This window comes from Cordyceps militaris (genome assembly GCF_000225605.1).
Source record: "Cordyceps militaris CM01 unplaced genomic scaffold CCM_S00009, whole genome shotgun sequence".
NCBI lineage: Eukaryota > Fungi > Ascomycota > Sordariomycetes > Hypocreales > Cordycipitaceae > Cordyceps > Cordyceps militaris.
The window spans coordinates 262,467-282,669 of NW_006271977.1; the positions used below are offsets into that span (position 1 = coordinate 262,467).

A 20,203-nucleotide genomic window follows, 5' to 3' on the forward strand; every position below is an offset into this window, starting at 1 on the left:
CGCTGCTCAGCATCGTCATTGTCTTCGGCTTGTCCCGCCCAAAGCGAACCACAATCAGTGGCTGTCAACGTCAAGCTTTATCCAGTCCAACAGATTTCTTCAGTCACAGTGCTACATGCTTACCAGGGTCACAGAGACAGCGAATCAAATTGACGAGGAAAGCAATTGACTAAGTAAAACTGCCAAAACGTATCCGTCATCCTATCCAAATGTTTAGTCCCTAAAATATTCGAACCCGATCCCAAAACAAAAATTCTAAACAAGAGCATGCTACCCATAATATAACAAATTTTCCTGTGCATCCACCATCATGACGATCCGTCATAGCACAGTCATCCCAAGTTCTGTCCGGTCCTATCCAAGCACCCAAGTGCGTCCCTTCAGAGCTGCTGGCCATTGTAAATCGCCTGGGGAGTCGGAGCCGGGACCAGCTCTTCTGGGCTTGGCTCTTCTCCCGTACGGCGCTGCTTGTAGCTTTGCGGCGTGTGAGCTGCCTGCGAGAATGTAATCGGCAAAGAGCCTCTAGCTTTCGCGGATTGTCATTCTGCGGCACGCACTGCCTGGCTCTCGCACTAGCTGTCCAAGGACTTCAAGTCTTGAACAAGCACTGTGCTTTTCGATGCCATTGTAAAGCAAGCAGAAGGCGGTTTCGGCGTCTGGGCTGTTTGATGTGTATTGTCTTCCGGTATGCAGGTAAGCTCATGTCCAAGACACAAGGCAGACGCTGCACTCCAGTAACAACTTCACATTCAAACAGCAGTCTTAGCGTCTACGCCGTTCAATGTGTATTGTCTTCCGGTGTGCAGGCAAGCTCGTATCTCAAGACACAAGGCAGGCGCTGTACTCCAGTAACAACTTCACATTCAGACGGCGGACTCGGCGTTGGGCCATTCTGTGTGTATTCGTCTCCCGGTGTGCAGGCAAGCTCGTATCTCCAAGACACAAGGCAAGCGCTGCACTCCAGCAACAAACTTCACACTCAAACGGCTGTTTCCGCCTCATCTTTGGCGCTGCCACTTTCCCAGAGCTCAAAGCTCTCCTCTGCGCCCTCGATGGGCTCGAGGACAACAGCCTTGGAGGAGCCCTCGGCGGGCTTCTCCACCAACTCGTCCAGGGTTTCGGACACTGGGTCCAGGGGTGCGTCGCCGAGTGTCGGCGCAAATTGAAAGCCCGTCAAGGCCGAATTGTCCTCGATCTCGGTTTCTTCGTCGTCGTCGACGACGAAGAGCGAGGACTCGTCACAACCCTCCGCATAAAAGTCGCGGGGGTTGAGTGCGCCCAGGGGAGATCGCACCGAGGCCATGGTGGCCGAATCGCGGGGGCGGGCGGGCGGTGCCTGGGCGACAAACCCGGCGGGAGGAGTGTTCTCCTTGTCGCAACCGTCGAGGAGGTCGCGCTTCTTCTTCGCCGAGGACTCTTCGTCCGACGAGATGTCCAGCACGCAGGTGCTGTGCTGGAGCAGGTTGGTCATTTCCTGCTCCGGGGTGTCTTCGTGGATCTCAAAGAACCACGCCGCTTTGGAGCCGATGTCGAGGCCACGGCTGAGACGGCTCTTGCTCTTGCCGTGGCGGGTAGCGGGCTTGATGGTGCTCTTAAGAGCACCATCGAGGGTCCATGGCTTCGCCTTGGCGGAGCCGAGAACAGACGAGGACAGGCGGTCCACGCGGGAGAGGGGGCCGGTGGAGCGGCGGCGGCTCGAGAGCAGGCCGGCGCGTTGCTTTCCAGGGGGCGATCGGCCCGCCGGGGTCGCGACCGGGGACGACTTGGGGGTGGCCGTGGGGCCACGAAGCTTTGCCAGCTGCGACTTGGGTCGCAGGGTCTGGCGGGGGGTCGAAGCCGTGACCGGCTTCGACATGGACAGGAAGTCGGGGAGGGCGGCCGACGAGAAGTGTGCCTCGAGCGCGAAGCCGGAGGGCTTCGCGATGCTCTCGGCCGGGGCAGCGCCTTTAGCGCGCTTGGTGAAGATGACTGGGTTCACATTTTCCCAGTCGTTGGCGTCGGCCTTGCGCTTGCCGGCGGAGGTGTTGGCCGCTAGTGAGAATGTGTTAGCTACATGTTCAAGCCATTGTTTGCCAAAGTGTATTGGGTTCATGGAGTTGTTGTATATCGAAGGTTGGTGGATGTGTGTGGAGGGTTGAAGTGTGAGAAGACTTACCACTCTGGCGGTTCTTGGTGCTGGCGAGGCCCAGCAGTCGAGCGGTGTCGACGGGAGCAAAGGGCTGTCTAGCGATGGCGGCCATTTTGCAAGTTGTGTGGTTAAATTTGAAAAATTTAAGAAAAAAAGTGGTCGAAAGTTCGAAAGTTTGAATGTTTCCCAAGTATAATGGGAAGGAAAGTAGTCAACAGCGTTGAAGTTGAAGCTTTTGGAGCGTTTGTTATCGAGACTGTTGCGGTACGTAGTTTGTGGGTAAGGAGCAAGGCTAGTTCGAGGATTGGGCGAGAACAGGTTCGATTTAAATATCCAAATAAGGTTGCACAATTTCGTCGCTCGTCGTGACCGGCCAAAGAAAAATATATCCAAAATCGTCAGACCATGCGTGAGGCGAAAAGTTGTGACGAAGCACGAGATGCACAGCGAGAGACACAAGAAGAAGGAAGAGATCGAGAGGTGTGGAAAGGATGGGGGGCGATACGGGTTAAGTGTAGCGTAGGACGCGGGCGCGCTGGTGGGACCTCGAGCCGGGACGTGCCAACGTGCGACGTGCAACGTGCAACAGTAGTAACTAGAGGGGACGAGCTGCAGCGCCCGAAACGCTAAAAAACCAAGCTTGGCCATGAATTACAGGGGGTGGGCCGCCTGGAGAGGTCGCAGGATGGACGGCCAGCGAGGCAGTGTCCCTCCAAGTACGTCTTAGTTTTTCTACTTTCTCTGCCTGTACTGAAAAAATCGAAACTGAAAAGGTATACACTGGGAAAATAGGTGGGAATAGCTTCCAAGGGAGCAAGCGAGAGCGGCATGCAACGAGATTACATTGAATCCGTCATGGCAAAAAAACCCGTTTGATGGACAACGCACCATCGTGGGCTGAGCTTGCGGCGAGTGTGTGTGGGGGTGCCGCAGCAGCTGCCAGCAGGTGGTTCGCCCGTCGCCCGTCGCGCGTTTCCTTGTACCGGCCAGGCGCGTTTTAATTAATGCACGTCTTCATCAGCTCATTGCCTTGAAGCAGGCGGTTAAATTGTTCGCCATTTGCTCTCAAGAAATCCTGACGACATTTCGTCTTTTTTGCTGTCTGTACGACTTGTAACACCCAGCACAGCCTTGCCCTCGTGCGTCACCAACCTGCAACTATTCTCCCTTTTGGCCGCCCCTACCCCCTTCGCCTCGCACCACATGAGTCTGGTCCAACGGCTTCCAGCCATTTCCTCATGCTCCCATTTCCCAAACGGAAAATTCGCATCACCTGCAACTTTTTCTCAACATCTCATCACCGCTCGTCTTGTCCCTCCTTCTCCTCGCTTCCATCCGTGTTGCCGGCCTTGTACAACTCTTGTGCAAGAAAGCCGCCCCCTTGCATAAAGCAAAAAAACGCGAATCCGACACGACCATCTCTATCTGCTCGAACTAACTAGTTACGCCTTGGCCTCGGCCTTGCCATTTTGCTGCAACCAATTAATCAAACTGCACTGCTGCAGCTTATCCGTACACGTCCAACCAATGGCATCGACCATACGCTCAACCATGGTCCTGCAAGGCGCGAATAGCTCCGACATGCGCCCCTTTGTCCCCCCTCCCTCTAACTATTCCTCTCAGCAAACCGCCTCTTCCCGTGCAAGATGGAATCGACAGCAAACAAGAAGCGGTTACTCGAAACTGCCTACTCTTTTGAAAACGGTCCATCGCGCATCATGTACCGTCAATTCTGCCAATCCCATTCGCGGCCAGCTTCTGTCCATCCCTTGTCTCAAACCTCCAACAATGTCTCTCCCCCCCCCCTCATCACCAATCCACATCCAATCAAGATCTCCTCTCACCATCTCTTTGCCTCTTGTCCGGGGAGGATCCACTCCCACTGCTCATCACGCAGCATGCTGCCGCATTCTAGTCCGTGGCACCATTTATCGAGGCCTCCTCGTAATCCGACTTACACGGTCCAGCGAGAGCCTGCCGAGCACATCGCAGTGCACCTGACCCTATAAAGACCGGCCCTGGCCTCACCGAAAGAAACCTTAGCATTCTCCCTATCCACAGTAGAAAGTCATGCGGCAGTGCGCGATTGGACAGGCGAGCCTTGCGCCCATGTCCAGTTCTGATGTCATGGAGTCATCGCCGAGGCATCTTCCCCACCCGGCCAGATATCGCGACCTGCCTCCTCGCTCAGCGCACACAGGTTTCAAGAGCCTGCCGTGCCCCAAACTATTCAAGTACCACGTTCGCGTCCACTACCCTCTCTGGATAAGAGACGCGTAAATTGCGGTAGAGAGGCTGTGTCTCGTACAAAGGCTAGGGCCGCTTGGTAGTACTTGTAAGAGGTGCCGCCCACGGTGCAAATCTCTTCGTGTCCAATCGTTTTCTCCATGAGCTCCCATAGTGCAAACGCTGTAGCCTCTTGGTCTCTTCTAGTCTGTCGACAATGTATCAGTAAGTAGCCTGGCCATTCTCCCCCACCAAAACGTCGGCAGCAAGTATCCGCAAGCTGGACAGCAAATGGAAATAAGACTCAGAAATGAGAATGGTGACGGTACAACTCAAAGCCCAGGGACACACGGACTGTGGGAACTAGACAAGATAACTCTGAGTGAAAAGGAAATGAGCAATTAGGAAAAATCATAACCCCCAGCCTCCAAATCGCTCTCGGATGCGTATGAGGGCCGGCCGACGAGCAAGTGCTCGCAGACCTACGAATGAGGGCTCGCAGCTCAGACCTATGGACAAGGCCTGGTAGGAACCACGCCACGACAGTCACTTTCGACGGCAAACCTAGACATATCTACTAGGTCTCTCTAGTAACCACGCACAGCACCTAGGTGGCGAGGTGTGCTGTCCAGGCAACCTCTGTGTAAGACAAGGACTGGAATGCAGTCGTGTCGACAGCAGAGAGAAATTCTGCAACCCAACGCCTCTCAGGCCTGAGAATAGTAGAGCCGTTTTGCTACTGAAGATTTTTAATGAGAGTGGCTGACAAAAACTTGTCGTTCATCCCATGTTGTGGATTCAAATCTCACAGGCTCCCTTACCGCCACGGCAAGAAATTGAGCGAACTGCTCCTTCAATCTGTGTACGCAAGTTAGCATCTTCAAGGGTTTCTACCTCTTTTCTTGTCTGGTCCTCAAATACGACTTTCCAAAGCAAGCCTGTGGTTGGACAGTCAAGTCTCATTCACCTTGTTACTGACTCTTTCTTCTAGTGTAATATAATATATATTATTCTATAATCTATGCTTGCAGTGCTACAAGGTTTCCTATTTTCCGCCTTGCTCGGTTCGACATAACGAAGTGCCAGGAGGTGGCGAAATAGTTCCATCCCTACACTCAATAATGTCATGACTAGGAGTAGGTTCTGGCTTTCTTTGGCTAGCATCGTCCTCAACACGATGTTCCTTTGCTTCAAGCACTGGGCCTGTCTTGGCAACGGAATCGTCCTTAACACGATGCTCCTGGGCTTCAAGCACTGGGCCTGTGTTCACGACGGAATCATGGTCGATTCCATGCTCTTTGTATTTGCCCCGTTTAACAGCTGTTCTTGCATCGTCGATGCCGTACTCTGGTTGAATAATGTGACCCGATGCAATTTGCGGGTCCTCCAAGCAAGCGGCAGCCAGTGATGGACTCCTGCTTTCAATGACAACCTGAGGGGATGTAATATGGATTATGGGAATGTTGCCATCGAATATTTGACTGGTAGAGTGTGAGTACAGTTTAAGAATAGTGGAGAGATTACCTACCGTGGCGTGGAATATCCAGCTGTATCACTCTTTATGCCAGGCATTGCTCCTTTTAATTCTTCGTGACATATTTTTGGCTGCTTTTTGGTCCATAGCTTGCCGGTTTTGGGTGAATTATACCCCATCAAGGCACGGTTCAAATAGGATAAATCCGGTGCGTGGTTGCTGGTCGGCGATGAGCCAGTATTGGGTGAAGTATGCGCCATCGAGGCGCGGTTCAACAAGGAGAGAATCGGTGCCTGATTGCTGGTCGGCGAGGAGCCAGTACTGGGTGAAGTATGCACCATCGAGGCGCGGTTCAACAAGGAGAGAATCGGTGCCTGATTGCTGGTCGTCGAGGGGCCAGTATTGCGCGAAGCATATGTCATCGAGTCAGGGCTCTGGTAGGGTGACTTTTGTACGAAATCACGATGCTGCTTGTCTCGAATTAGGATTTCCGTCTCATTCCGCTGGAGTGTCGTGCAAGGACAGCACCATCCATCTCGCTAGTCGGTGGCTTCTGTCCCATTGATGCCGTAGAATGAACGAACAGTGTTTTGCAGTCGGGAAACACTGAAACCATACACTTGACATGTTAGCTAGAGTTCAAAGTCCATGATTCAGAACATACCTGGAAAACAAGCCACAAATTGACAACAGTCGGGATTTAAATAGCCAATGTTTGGGTCTTTCCGGGCATCCTCGCCAGCCAATACGGCCCTCAGGCGTGCCCAGCTCCGGCTGTAGACAATGCACGGGCAGAGACAAGACTCGATAAAGGAGGGACCAATGGAGTCGGTCTCTTCCCTACCTTCGGACAGGGCCCATTGGCCTTTGCGCTCCTCTGCGACCCTTTTCGCCATTGCAGCGGATGTTGCGGGTGTGAAGAAAGTGAAGCCGTCTTGGTACCAGGCGGGAACGCGGCGAAGGTGGCAGTATGGTCTCTTGTTTGCCTCGAGAGCCGAAGGAGATATACTGGACGCAGTCAAACTCCGCCGAGGGTCGAGCGTTTCAGTACAGTGTGAAGAAGGGACAGACAACCGGTGCATTTATAGATGAATAATATATTGGTGATCGGCAGTATGAAGATGATGTGAAGAGGATGGAAGAAGCGCAAATACTGGTTGGTCAAGGAGGTATGATGGAGCGCGTTTGTATACCTAGGCAGGCGCAAAGTAGCATAGAGTATGCGCAGGAACAACCTAACACCGACAATTAAACCGCCAGTCAGTACTACTATTACCTTCCGTAATTATCGTTTCTCCATTGTTACTTTCTTCCTGGTCTTTATAATTCCATTTATGCTCCTAAATCTTTAAGAATTTCCGATTTCTTTCTTATTAGACCATTTTAATGAAGTGCATAGAGACTTATCTCTCCGGCTAGCTCCTTTTCCCTTACAAACGTGATATAGTTGCCACCTGCCACATTGATAGACATCGTGTACTGGTGAGGCATATGACAACGGTATTACATTTACTTGCTTGTAGAAATCAAATATGATGTTTTCAGTCACCGTCGCTGTTGGTTAATGACAAACGTCCCGAAGTTGACCCAGCTACTTGATCTGGTCCTCCTCATAGGATACATGACTTAAGGGCGACAGTCTTCTGTCTTTTTTGGGCGTAGATACCTACTGCAAACTTGATCAAACATAGATACGAACCATTAATTAGTAGTGGTTGGCACCCGGATTACTCCACAGTGACATTGTCAACGGTTGAACGACAAGAAAACACATGGCATTCAAAAGTGCCCGCTTGGTCGCTACCTTGCACTCGGTCTCCAGTCGGCGTTGGGCATGATCTGCTACTGCGGAAAAGGTCGACGACGACCTGCAATGCAACGTCGAGCGGAGGCGACTCAGAACGTGCAGAGCGTGCAGCAGCTTGCAAAAGGACGTCCAGATTTGAAATCAAACGCCTCCCATCAATCAAGTCTCGCCGACGGAACTGTGAGAGATTTCGACGTACTCTGTACAGACTTCCCGAGGTTGGAAACCGTGGGAGTGTGAACTAAATTGACCTGCCGTTGAATGTGGATCTTGCAACATGCCTCATGGTCTGTCGCATCGAATCTTTGAGCGGGTAAACATGGGTGTAGTAATTTTAAAACATGCCGATCGTCAAAGGCATTTGCTTGTTTCTCGCAGCGTTGAGCCAAGGTATCTCGTTTTCGGCTTGTCTGTCAATCTACTGGTTAAGGGCTGCGGAAAGCGCTAGTTCTTCCGTGCTTGGACGTACGCGATTCAGCAGCCCGCGTGATGGTTGCTCGCTGCTTTTTGTGGTGGATAGCGGTGGTCTGGTCCTGTGCATGCTTTCAGCCGCCTTGGCCTGCCCTACGGTCATATACCAGTAAGCGAGGAGTGTCCAGCAGACCCTTGGCGATATGTGCCTGTATCCGTAGCGGGAAGCTCAATAGCCTGATCTCTGGTCCGTTCGAAATCCGGAAGGCGAACCAACACTGTACGCGACATTTGGCAGCGCTAGATGGTGACGGAGGATGGCCGGGGCAGCGCCGAACAATGCTTCCCCCGCAGCCAAGCTCAAGAGGCGGGCACTCAAGAGGCGGGCAAGGTGGGCAGTGGGCAAGATAGCTGGTGCATCAGCTGCTATTTGTCTCTGGTTATTTGTCCATAACTAGTCGGTGTCGCATCAGTCTCTGTGGGTTTGTGGTGGACGATGCAGATGCACTGGGGCTCGTCTCGACTGGCTCCAGTTGGATCATGGGATGTGAGAGGATAGATTTGGGGCGAGTGGTGGATGCAAGATAGGGACCACGCCACGACTCACGAGATGAAGGATGGTGGATGGAGGAGGATATGGTTGGGTGTTTCTTAGTGTGTGTAGGAGAATGGAGAAATGGAAAAGGATGGGACCAGACCGACCAGACCAGAGATGCGGCAGCCAAAAAACCAATAACGCGCAAACCTTTCGCTAGGCTCTCCTCCTAGCTCCCCAACGCCCCCACTGTAGCCGCCACGAGAGGACCCTGGAGGACCTGCAAGAGACGACTAAAAATGGTTCCCCGGTGGCGCTGGTTGCCTCTTAGAGCAGCAGGTAGGTACCTAACTTTAGCGGGTGGTCCAGCGCTCCTTGTGCCTGGCAGCTGCACCCACCCGCTCTGAGTTTATTTATTTAGCGCATCGGTTCAGCGCAACATGGTTCCGTCTGAGATGTGATGGATTAATGGGAGTAGGAATTATACCTGCTCGACATGTCGTCTTCATTGCTTGATAGTCATGCAAATGGTATCATGAAACGGATCTTCAGTCACAATAGCGTCCGTCCGCTTGTCAATAGCACCCCTTGTACACTTGCCAGGGCTGCCAGTCAGCTTCATCCGCATATCGTCCCTTCTATTTCTGCAGGCAGGAGGAGGCTGTCATATAATAAGTATATTATTACGGCATGTTACGCCTCGCATTTTACATCATGCTACCTTTTTTTACGCCAGCTCCTCTCGCCATTACTCGTAGCCACATTCATTCGCCAGCTGGTCGCTGGTGGCTGTACCTCTCCCCGCGCGCTAGTATGGAAATGGTACCTGCCTAACTAATACCTCGTTGACGGGAACGGTCTCGTCACTGTCCCCTTTCGTTGGCGTGTGGCAGTCAGTGGCGGGCGTATGGTAGCTCACTCCCTCCCTCTTCCCTCCCTCTTGCTACTTGCTTGTCCTGCCAGCTGCCAACAAAACCCCGAAAAACAAAATCTACTCTCCGCCTACCTAATAAATAAATCATTTTCTTTGCCCATCTCAACCTCAATTCTTCTTCCTCTCGCGCGCTGCATCTCTCCTGTCAGCCCCTATCGGCCGTATTTCCTCGTGCCAAGACATTATTTGCCCTCGTCGACGCTATTCATACCCTTGCAGGGTTCTCGCTACAATCTGTGTTACCAAACCACGACACCCCCCAAATTACTGTGTGGCTGGGACGCCTCGCACCACTCACTCTTCCTCTCTGCTCTCCTCTCTCTACTTATCATCTTCGCTCTCACGAATTCGTGCACTCCTTCCGTCTTCCATTCTTCGTCATCTTTCATCCCGTCCCGTCTTTGAATTATCGTCACTTTCGGCTTTCTCTTGTTTCGACTCTTTGTGGCGCTCTGCATTGTCCGTCCTCTACGGCGCTTGCTCTGCTCCAGTTAGCGCCCGCCTCAACAAAGTGTAAGTGCTTCTAGCCTTCGAGCCACCATCTCTTCTTCTAGCCATTGTGCCCGAGTTTTCAAAGAAACAGGCATGCTCTACTTTGCTCGGACCCTTTGGCCGTTGGCTATATCATCCTTCGCCAACTTGATCAAGTTTCCTTGACGCTAATCAACCACTGCAGTCCCCAAACCTCAACAATCCGTTGACGCGCCGTGCTTTCCTCCTTCTCCCACCACCGTCACGCCACTCTCGCCACAATGGCCAACGACAATAAAAACTCGCAAGCCCAACCCGCAGAGGTTGCAGTCCCCGAAAAGGCCACCCTCTCAACCGCCACCACCGTCTGCGTCATACCTGTCGAGGTCTCAACTCCTCGCTCCGAGCGCAGCAGCAACCCCTTCGATACCGACGTCGAGGCTGCCTTGATCTCCCAGTCTACAACCCGCAAGAGCTGCAACATCCCTAGAAATGGCGAGTGCCAGGTCTGGCCCGGCAAGCAGCACTGGAAGGACAAGGCCAAGGATGCCAAGATCAAGCGCAGCTGCACCTACATGTCGAGGCTCAACCGCCGCCAGAAGATTGCCGCCAAACTCCTCCTGATTGCGCTGATTATTGGCATCGCCGTCGGCGTTGGCTTTGGCGTCAGCAAACCGCTTGGCGCTCCTATTTGGGGCAAGAAGGATCCCTGAGCAGCACGCCCAGGGGTTGTTTTCCACGACCTACACCACATATTATACACGCAGACGAGAGCACCACCAACATTATTACCTCCATCAAACCACAAAAATACGACACACTTTGGTATCAGGCGACTCTGGCCGGGAAGCGGGGTCAGGCGCCGCATAATTCCGCTTCTGTACATAGAGGCAAGACTATCCGCCTCATTATGAGTATCAGCAGAGTTTGGCGTTTGGGAGTTTCTTTTCGCATCAAGTCCAATATGGAACAGCTACAAGTCATATTGTGAGGCAGTTAGATGTTGCATTGCGCCGAGTTGGCCACATGATTATTTCCTTGCGGCCAGTACATACAATAGATTATGCCGCCCAATGCACTTTCCGTCTACTTTGTGACTGCTTTGCTTATTGGTCTATGCACGTGGCCATGGATGGCAAACACGGATACCCGCAACCAGCCGTACCATGACGGCAAAGGGCACAAGTCAGCCCGCAGAAAGAACATTTATTCCAGCCATTCCCAATTCGTTGTTCTGCTCCGTTGTGTGATTCTGTCTCCGGGGGGCTGCAGCGACCATGACGACATACTTCGTATACACCGCTCAAGAGTAACAGGAATGTGACCACCCGTTGTCTTTTGATGCCACTTTTTTGAAGCCCTGTTCTCAAACTTCTCGTTTAGCCTAGCTATACCTCCTTATACGTCGTCCATCTCCACATCTTGCTCTTGCCCCTACGCGCTCATCGCCACGGCATCCCTCTTCCCATCACCCGCTTTACGTTGTCATCACCTCCCGGGTGCACGCACTCGCGCTTCCTTCCCGCGCTCTCCCCTTGCTCGTTCATCCGCGCAGGCCCCCACGCCGCGACAAACTCAGCCCCCCTCTGCGCCGCGCCCGCATAGCCCACCCCCGTACAACAGCCAGCCAGCCCCAACGCGGCACGCGGGCCTCCAAAGACAGCCGCGGGCCGTGGCGGATATTACGTAGGTCGGAAGACGGGGGGCAAGGCGGAGCGATGCGCATCGCGGAGGGCTGACCAGGTGCTCGTGGCAATGGGGGGCGAAAGGGGGGCTGGAAGAAGGCGTATCGGTATTAAGCATTTCATCTAGAGCTGTACGTGGCGTGGGTGTAGAGGCCTGCCTGCTGGACAATCTCCCGTAGCCCGTGTGTTCGTTTTGTACGGCCTCACGCATTGTTCGGCTGAGAAATCGATCCTGCAGGAGCATTGCACCGCCAGCGTTTCTCAAACGTGAGGTTTTCAATCCCCGTTGCAACGAGAGACAGAAAACGGGTAGGTATTAGTATTGCAAGTCTGCCCATGTCATGGTACGCGGTGCAGAGCGCGCGCCTCGCTTCCGTGTAAGTGAGTTGGGCGTTGTGAACCTGCCCCTGGCTACCGTGTCCTGGTCAACAAACGCTTTTTGACAGGTTTTCTCTTTGCGAAATCAATCACGATCACTTCACGCTTCCCCACAGCTTTGTGTCGTTGACCCGGCTTTGGAGAGACGGCTGTCGCGCCTTTTCACCCTTGATTTTCGCTCTTTCACCCTGCCCGCGTTGGAGAACAGGCCACTTCTTCTCTCGCCGCCAGTCCTCTTCCCTTGTCCAAATACCATGCTTGACACTCTTTCATCATTGTCAAATCGCCCCAAGCCCAGAGGCTTTGTTTTTGCTCATCTTCAATCAACTTGATCAAAGACAAAGAATGCTTCGCACCGTTGGCCGCTTTGTAGTTCTGGCCTCGAACATGTCATCGACGCCGTTGCCTCTGGCATTGCAAACGTCAACACCTCTTGGACCTCGGTATTTCATCTCAAGTTTAACCCTATCAGGTCCTGCGCGCTTGATGTTTATTTAAAGTCGTAAACATCTCTCTACAACTCGCGGCCCGCCACCAACAACTTACACTTGCGTACCGCCTCCGGGCAAACATCACCTCCTCTGTCACCGAGATCAAAGAACAAAGAACATCATGGCTCACACAAGATATCCCTGCGCGCCTAGTTTCGCCAACAACTACAGTAACGCACCGCAAGACTCGACCTGGCACCCGCCACGGCCACCGTCTCCTCCCCCATTCCTCGCCGAGCTGGAGGACACGAGCCCGCCTCGGTCACACACCACCAGACCATACCAGCAGCAGCATCCAGCGCCCCCACTCCTGGACGTGCACATCCCGAGTCCAACTCTATCTCTTTGGCCGCCCACCGCCGCCGCCGACCCCCATCTCATCCCATCCCCAAGCAGTCCAGCGCCGCCGACACACCGCGCAGGTGAGTATGCCCATTCCCGCGTAACCCCCTCGCAGGCCTGCGCGGCACCACCGCTCCGCGCCTGGTCCTTTGACGTCACCGACGAGTACCGCTACGCCGCGGCGCCCGCGTACACGGCAGGCCTGCCTCCGTGGGACCGCGCCCCCGCGAACTCGGCGACCAGCGACGGCGGGGGCTCGCCGATGCCCAGCACCGCCGGCAGCGAGCTCATGGAGCGCTACTTTCCCTCGCCGTCCTCGTGGCTGGGCGAGCACGCCGAGGTCGACGTGCGCGGGCGCGCCGCCCCGGAGGACCTGCGGTGCGGGCTGCTCCCGGACGAGCCCAGCACCAGCACAAGAATGCCAGCCGCGCGGCGGACTGCGCCGCGGCGTGGAGGGGCAGCAGAGGGCATGGTGGCGTGGGCAGGGCGTGACGATGGGAACAGCGGTCGCGGCGCGGGTCTTCAGTTCACTATAGATTAAGGTGTATGGGAACATGTTATAATCTGCAGACGCCTGGTCATTGTGCAGTGAAGAGCGCCTCATTTTCTTGATCCATCTGTGCTAGCTACGCTGCCATGACATAGTGAGTCACATTTCGAATTCGCGGTCCTACCATGGCTTGCTTAACTTGATTCAACTTTGTTTTTGTATTATTTTTTTGTATTATGCTCTGGCAAGGCATATCGCGTGACTTTTCTGGTACCTTGAGCATACTCATCGTAACGCCTCCGGGTTCCCTGTCCCCAGTCTCGGCCAGTCAATGAGTACGCACTCTTTGGCTTCGTCTTGCGCATTTTGTTCTATATTCCAACTCCCACAAAACGAGGCTCGAATCATCTGCAGCCCAACCAGCCACGACGATGAAAGCCGCCAAGACATCATGGCACCGCGCATCAGCACATCTCAACAAGCCGTCGAATGATTCAAAGAGTAACAAGAAAAAGAGAAAGTTTCGTTGTTCCTTCCTGAGGAACATGTCGGAGGCCCACCAGTGAGAACGCTCATTAATATACAGTATCCTCTATATGCCCCAATTCAAATGATTCTGCAGGGCGAGAATCGGCGTTGAAGGAAAAAAACAGAGTCGGGCATGCCAGCGCAACCTCGAGCTTAACTTTGCGTCACGAAGATCTCGGGCTATGGGGGCGACATGGAAGTCGCCATCTCCATGTGTTGTCGGATGTTTTCGGGCTCCATCGAGCGTTTCGTCAGACGGATTGGTACAAGAGTAGCGGCTCGCCGACGTTTTCGATTTCGGGAATCGTACACTTGAGGTCAAAGGCTTTGGATAAGACAATCTTGAAAATCTAAGTCGTTTACGTTAGTAGCAACTTGAAAGCTAGCAAAAAAAAATTACCTTCTGCACGTTGATACTATGGCTAGTACTGGAAAAGATGAGAGCGGCTCGCATCGCCTTGGCAAAACGTCGCGCCTGTAAATAGTCAGCCATGCACACGGACACATCACACTCAACGCGCCATCGGCGTCTTACCTGGTTGGAAATTTCCTCCTGATCTTGAATCGGAAAGTTGACAAAGTGGTCGTATTTGGTGCCGACCAGGATAGGAATCGCCGTCTTGTTGAAGCCGCGGCCCTGTCGATACCACTCCTTGATGCTGTTGAGGGTGCTCTTGCGCGTGAGGTCAAACATGAAGAGGATGGCGACGGCGTCGTTGCAGACCAGCGGGAGCATGTTGACAAACTCGCGCTGGCCGCCCAGGTCCCAGATAGAAAAGGTGATCTCGGTGTTGCGGATGGAAATGGTCTTTTCCATAAAGTTGACGCCGAGCGTCTGGATGTAGTCCTCGTCCCAGCTGCCTTCGACGTACTTGACCATGAGCGAGGTCTTGCCAATCTGCGCGTCGCCGACCATGCCGACCTTGATGACGACGTGGTTGCGGCCGTTGGACGCCGCCGGCTCTCCCGAGCCTTGACGGCTCCCGCCGTACTCGCCGCCATGCGCCTGGTGCTGCGTCGACGATGGGTTCGACATTTCGCTGCCGGCGCGCGACCCAGCCGCCGCCGAGTGTGGTGCGCTGCCGCCGCCACCACCGCTAGTACCCGGCACGGGTGGCGTGTACCGCGTAGCCGCCGGGTCGTCATCGTGGCTCTGCTGCTGGTGGTGGTGTAAATGGCCGCCGGGCGATTGCGGCTCGTGCTCGTGTGTGCCGTTGTTGTGATGGTGGTGGTTGTGGTGTGACGGGACTACCTGCGGCGAGCCGTCGAGCCCGCCGAGCGTATCATCGAGACTGGCGTGCGGCGTCGCGGGCGGTACGTCATCAGTCTCCATGGCGAAAGGGGCAGGTTCCTCTTCGTGTGTGGTGGGTGGCGGGTTCGAAAGGGAGGGAAGAAGGCGGGGAGACTGGAGCGAGAGAGCGTGGTACGAGGCTCTGGCTGTTGGGTAGCCGCGCGGGCTGCAAGCGAATTGGGAAGATCGCAAAGGTGTGAGGGGGGGTGCAATCGAGACAGGCAACGGGGATGGGTGTTGTGCAGCTAGTGGGAGAAGAATGCAAAAAGAAGTGTTGAAAGGGCTGCCACAGTAATGAATATTCCCGGTGTGTGTTTCTTTGATTGCTTGTGATGCAAGACCATGGGTTCGGGCGGTGGCCTGGCGCGCGACCTGAAAGGGACCCGGAATTTTAGAGGGGCCGGACCCCGTCAAGTGCAGGGGCAGTTGCCGCGTCTGATGACGGAATGCAGCCAGCCGATATTCTTTTCTTGATCAGATAATACCGTATACCCAGCAGCTCATAGATTGGCGGCTTTGGGGCTGGTTCGAACCCCAGGATCGCGTTTCACCGGTTGACCGTTGCGTGCGATGACCCCGCCTCTGTTTAGGCCATCGACGACGCCAACCAAACGCGACCACCATGAGATCGCGCAAAGGTGGTGTTCTAGCGCGCCTTTCTATCAGTGTGAAGTCTCGATCCAAGGAGATTCATCTGTGATCAACCGGAATATGTCCTGCTACTACCAAGATGTCCTGTATGCCACCACTGCGCTTTTAAGTTTTGGCAGATCAACAACGAGGCATTACCCTATAGAAGCCTGTCGAATAACAATAGGGCAGAGAAAGCCTACAACGGGACAAATGCCCTAGGGCCGAAGCCATAATTGACAGCATGACAAAATGGAGACTAACTTACCTACGGTACCAACTTGATACTATTTCGGGTAGAGCGAGCACCGGTTTGTGGCGCTATCTTGATGCAGGTCTGCGTCAACCTACACAGAGGTGCAGACAGAAGAAGCAATTCGCCGCAGTGCATATTTTCTGCCATGATCTGTTCATATGGGTTCAAACCGACAAATACAGAAGCATTGCCTACTTGTTCCTAGCGAATCGGGAAGCCACCGACCTTGTCATGCGGATCTCTCGCCTATTTGTTTCGTTTCACAAGGCTGACGAGATTCCTGCCAATGAGCCGCCGTTTGAAACGCAGCGTCTACCGTTGCTTACGTTTGATAGACGGCAGGGGCACCGTTTTGGCTCACTGGTAACCTTGTACGTAACGGCACGCAAGCCATGACAGGTCAAAATTGGAAGCCGTCCGACCTCGCAGTGCGGATACAACTGGATGCGATAAACAAACTCCAGCGCTCTTTGTACGAGCTGTTGATAGAACAGAAAGGCACTGAAGTTACCACCGTGTCCAAACTACACTGATTTGGTTATTTCCTGCTTTTTGGTCAATCTTGAGCCCTCGTAGACTTTTCCATTATTTCTTCTGTCCTCTCGCTGCAGATATCAAGCTCCTCTCTTGTAGTTACCCAATTGTTTGTACTAAAACTATGTGTAAAAAGAACCACACTGGTGCAGCTCTCTGCCGCGGGGCCCTTATGTTTCTGAATACCGGATTGGCCACAGCTTGGCAGGTCCCCGCTTTTGTCGCCCATGCGCTGCGGCTCTTGTGCTGGCAGCACTGTTTTCCACTGTTTTCCAGCGTGGAGCGGACCTGTAACTACCAGTGGTCTTGCAACGGAGGGGACCGGCTTCAGGCAATCTTCCAGGGCGCCCTCCTGACAGCTTCCGGCGCCGACCTACAGTGGCTGGCGGCACACATTCTGGGCCGCCCCAAACCCGCAACAGGCCATTCTGCATTTTCTTCTTTCTCTTCCGCCAAACTTTGTCTCTCTGCACACCCGCGTCACCATTGTCTCGCTTCGGCCGCTGTCCATCTCCTCTCAATCTCTTTCTCTCGATTCGCTTTGCCCTTCTTTGCCGGCTCCTCCCTCACGACAAACACACACACTCACAATGGCCTCTGTCCTGCGCCTCGCTCGTCCCGCGGCTATGCGCCTTGCTGCCCGCTCGACTCCCATGGCTGCCCGCGCTCCCGTCCGCAGCTTCACCACGTCTCGTCTGAGTATGTCGCGTCCATTGAATCCCCAGCGATAGCCCGAAACCACCACCCCTCCTCCCTCATCCACGATTCGGCATGTTTTTCCGCGCCCCTGCTAACCAGCTCGTCCCTTGCAGGCCTCGCCAAGATGTACACCAAGGACCACGAGTGGATTGACCTGTCCGCCGACCGCAAGTCGGGCGTCATTGGCATCTCCGAGTACGCTGCCGAGCAGCTCGGTGACGTCGTCTACGTCGAGCTCCCCGAGAGCGCCGACGACTTTGTCGACCAGGGCGACGCCATTGGCGCCGTCGAGTCGGTCAAGTCGGCCAGCGACATCAACGCCCCCGTCCGCTGCAAGGTCACCGCCGCCAACTCTCTGCTCGAGGAGAAGCCTGCCACTATTAACCAGGTCCCCGAGGACGACAGCAACGGCGGCGGCTGGATCGTCAAGGTCGAGATTGACGAGGAGGGCGCCAAGCAGGTCGACCAGCTCATGGACGCCGACGCCTACAAAGCCTTCATCTCCGAGTAAGGAAGGAACAAAATAGGTCCAAGTGGGCGTACTTGCGTTTTTCCTTATTTCGTTTGTTGGATGACGAGGCAAGAAGTGGGGGATAAATGGCTGCTGGTTCTGGCTCTGACCAATGTGCTACAGCCAGCCTGTTTGGTTTGACTGTCGTTGAACAAATACGACACTGAGCGACACCACCACCAAGCAAATATTTTGACATTTGTTTTTCTGCTTAACACGGAATTGATTTATAAAAACATGTTGGGACAGTTCAACCTGGCAGGGTCTAACAAGAGAATAAACGTGGTGTACCATAACGTGATATCAGTTTCTTTTACCAGTTTTTGTTTATTATATACACATCCTCGCGGGAGAGGACTACCGAGCAGCAATTGCCGAGTCATGGATGGCGTTTTTTTTTTCCTATTGTACCTTTGGGCCGCGATTTGTAACAGTTGTTCTAGCCGCCGATGATGTCTTGATCGTTTGTATCATGACCACTAACCCCTTCAACATGCATCTTGTTCCTTGCAGTGCCGTAATCTATTGAGCTGTTTGCGTAGCTTGCACAGCTTGCGCGGCCTGCTCCGCTTGCTTTGCCTGTGCGGCCTTGCTCGCATTGATTGCGTCGAGGATCTCGTCTGCGCCCCCCGCCACCAACTCGCGCGCAATCCGTTTGCCAAACTCTTCGGCGGCCTCCTCGGTCGTCACCACCTCGGCCTCGTCGGCATCCACGGCCTTGTCGCCGGCGACGGCCACGACGGTAGCCCGCAGCCGCAGCCGGCCGTCTTCCAACCACGACGTCTCCACGCCAATCGGCACGCTGCAGCCGCCTTCCAGCGAGCGCATCAAGCTGCGCTCAGCCAGGCAAGCCAGCGTCGTCGGGACGTGCTTGAGCTTCTCGAGCGCGGCGAGCACGCGCACGTCGCCGGCGCGGCACTCGATGCCGAGCGCGCCCTGGCCGACGGCATACAGCATGCCAGCGCCGTCGGCGTCGAGGTACTGGGAGATGCGGTCGGCAAAGGCCATGCGCTGCAGGCCGGCGGCGGCGAGGATGATGGCGGCGAGGCGCGGGTCCTCGTCGAGCTTGCGCAGGCGCGTGTTGATGTTGCCGCGGTGGTCCTGGAACGCGAGCTGCGGGTAGCGGCGCGCCAGCTGCGCGATGCGCCGGATGCTCGACGTCCCGACGACGCTGCCGGCGGGCAGGTCGGCGAGCGTGGCCCAGCCGTGGGCGGCGGCGAGGGCGGGCTTGACGACGAGCGTGTCGCGCGCGTCGCCGCGCGCTGTGATGCACCCGAGCACAAGCCCCTCGGGCAGCTCCGTCGGCATGTCCTTGAGCGAGTGCACCACGACGTCGACCTCGCGCCGCGACAGCTTGTCCTCGAGCTGCGTCGTCCACAGCCCCTTGCCGCCAAAGTTGTACAGCGCCGTGTTCTGGTCCCGGTCGCCCGTCGTCGTCATGCTGTCAATCGGGAACGTGTGCGACGGCAACGCCGCCTGCAGCGCGTCGACGACGAGCTGCGCCTGCGCCAGGGCGAGCGGCGACTTGCGCGTGCCGACGCGGATGACGGTGGCGTCGTCGGCGGCTGGTTGCGTCCCGGACATGGCAAATGGATGTGTTATGGTCGGGGGGGGGGGGGGTTTTGGCTGTGACGTTTGTGCAGTTGTGGCGGTTGTGGAAGAGAAGACGTGGGCTTTTCTTGAGGTTGGTCGTCGCGGGGTTTCCTCGTCTTTCCTTTGGCGGGGTACGGAGCTCCGAGGGCGCGGGGCAATTTGGCAGCCGACCTGGTCAGCTACCCGGAAGGTTATGGAGGGGTATTTGCCAGTGGCAGTGCGCAAAGGCGAGTCGCTTGTAAATTCGTATGTAGTGTAGGGCTGTCGTTTACAAGCGGAGGTCAATTGTGTCTGGAAAAGGCCGTCGTGGATTCTGTGCGATTTGAGAAAAATCTCTCCCACCACACTTTCAAAGTGAAGTTTTATCCGTGCCTGATTTATTGACAACTCAACATGACGCACATCGAATGAGAGTCAATTGACCGTGTGGTTTCTCTCTTGGGGTTGTACTTTTGGAAGGAAATCATTTGCTGTCATGTTGAACCCGACAGGATTTGTTTGTTTTTATTTGTCGTTTTTGCGAGACTCGAGTTCAGCTGAACTGTCCCTCGCTGGTGGCCACAGTGAGAGGCCACAGTGAGAGGCCACAGTGAGAGGCGATCATGTGTGCCGTGCATCGAAGATGCAATCGTTGCAAGCAAATGAACAGCGCCAAATTGAAGAGGCAAACAATAAATCTATATAAATAAGAGATATTCCTCCCTCTGCAGCTCTCTGGTCCAAGATCAACTAGACCAGTTCCTCCAACTACAAGCAATCATGCAGATCTGGTACGCCATCCCCTTTGCC

At 54.6% G+C, this 20,203-nt stretch overlaps 7 protein-coding genes across 7 annotated transcripts; 4 read left to right on the forward strand and 3 right to left on the reverse strand.

Moving 5' to 3' along the window:
* Positions 1-979: 979 nt before the first annotated feature.
* CCM_09401 (uncharacterized protein) lies at positions 980-2,240 on the reverse strand (the record flags this gene model as incomplete). The annotated part of the gene is made up of 2 exons (XM_006674535.1): positions 980-2,031; positions 2,156-2,240. The coding sequence occupies 2 exons, from the start codon at positions 2,238-2,240 to the stop codon at positions 980-982; spliced, it is 1,137 nt and encodes a 378-aa protein (XP_006674598.1).
* Positions 2,241-3,916: 1,676 nt separating this feature from the next.
* Positions 3,917-4,408, forward strand: CCM_09402 (uncharacterized protein; the record flags this gene model as incomplete). The annotated part of the gene is made up of 2 exons (XM_006674536.1): positions 3,917-4,072; positions 4,193-4,408. The coding sequence occupies 2 exons, from the start codon at positions 3,917-3,919 to the stop codon at positions 4,406-4,408; spliced, it is 372 nt and encodes a 123-aa protein (XP_006674599.1).
* Positions 4,409-10,267: 5,859 nt separating this feature from the next.
* Positions 10,268-10,699, forward strand: CCM_09403 (uncharacterized protein; the record flags this gene model as incomplete). Its single annotated transcript, XM_006674537.1, has 1 exon — positions 10,268-10,699. One exon carries the CDS (start codon positions 10,268-10,270, stop codon positions 10,697-10,699), a length of 432 nt encoding a protein of 143 aa, XP_006674600.1.
* Positions 10,700-12,661: 1,962 nt separating this feature from the next.
* Positions 12,662-13,423, forward strand: CCM_09404 (uncharacterized protein; the record flags this gene model as incomplete). The annotated part of the gene is made up of 1 exon (XM_006674538.1): positions 12,662-13,423. The coding sequence occupies one exon, from the start codon at positions 12,662-12,664 to the stop codon at positions 13,421-13,423; it is 762 nt and encodes a 253-aa protein (XP_006674601.1).
* A 728-nt stretch (positions 13,424-14,151) lies between these two features.
* Positions 14,152-16,212, reverse strand: CCM_09405 (protein TEM1; the record flags this gene model as incomplete). Its single annotated transcript, XM_006674539.1, has 4 exons — positions 14,152-14,250; positions 14,301-14,375; positions 14,436-15,474; positions 16,094-16,212. 4 exons carry the CDS (start codon positions 16,210-16,212, stop codon positions 14,152-14,154), a joined length of 1,332 nt encoding a protein of 443 aa, XP_006674602.1.
* Positions 16,213-17,201: 989 nt separating this feature from the next.
* Positions 17,202-17,821, forward strand: CCM_09406 (glycine cleavage system H protein, putative; the record flags this gene model as incomplete). Its single annotated transcript, XM_006674540.1, has 2 exons — positions 17,202-17,310; positions 17,424-17,821. The coding sequence occupies 2 exons, from the start codon at positions 17,202-17,204 to the stop codon at positions 17,819-17,821; spliced, it is 507 nt and encodes a 168-aa protein (XP_006674603.1).
* Positions 17,822-18,343: 522 nt separating this feature from the next.
* On the reverse strand, positions 18,344-19,405 carry CCM_09407 (hydroxymethylbilane synthase, putative; the record flags this gene model as incomplete). Its single annotated transcript, XM_006674541.1, has 1 exon — positions 18,344-19,405. The coding sequence occupies one exon, from the start codon at positions 19,403-19,405 to the stop codon at positions 18,344-18,346; it is 1,062 nt and encodes a 353-aa protein (XP_006674604.1).
* Positions 19,406-20,203: the final 798 nt, after the last annotated feature.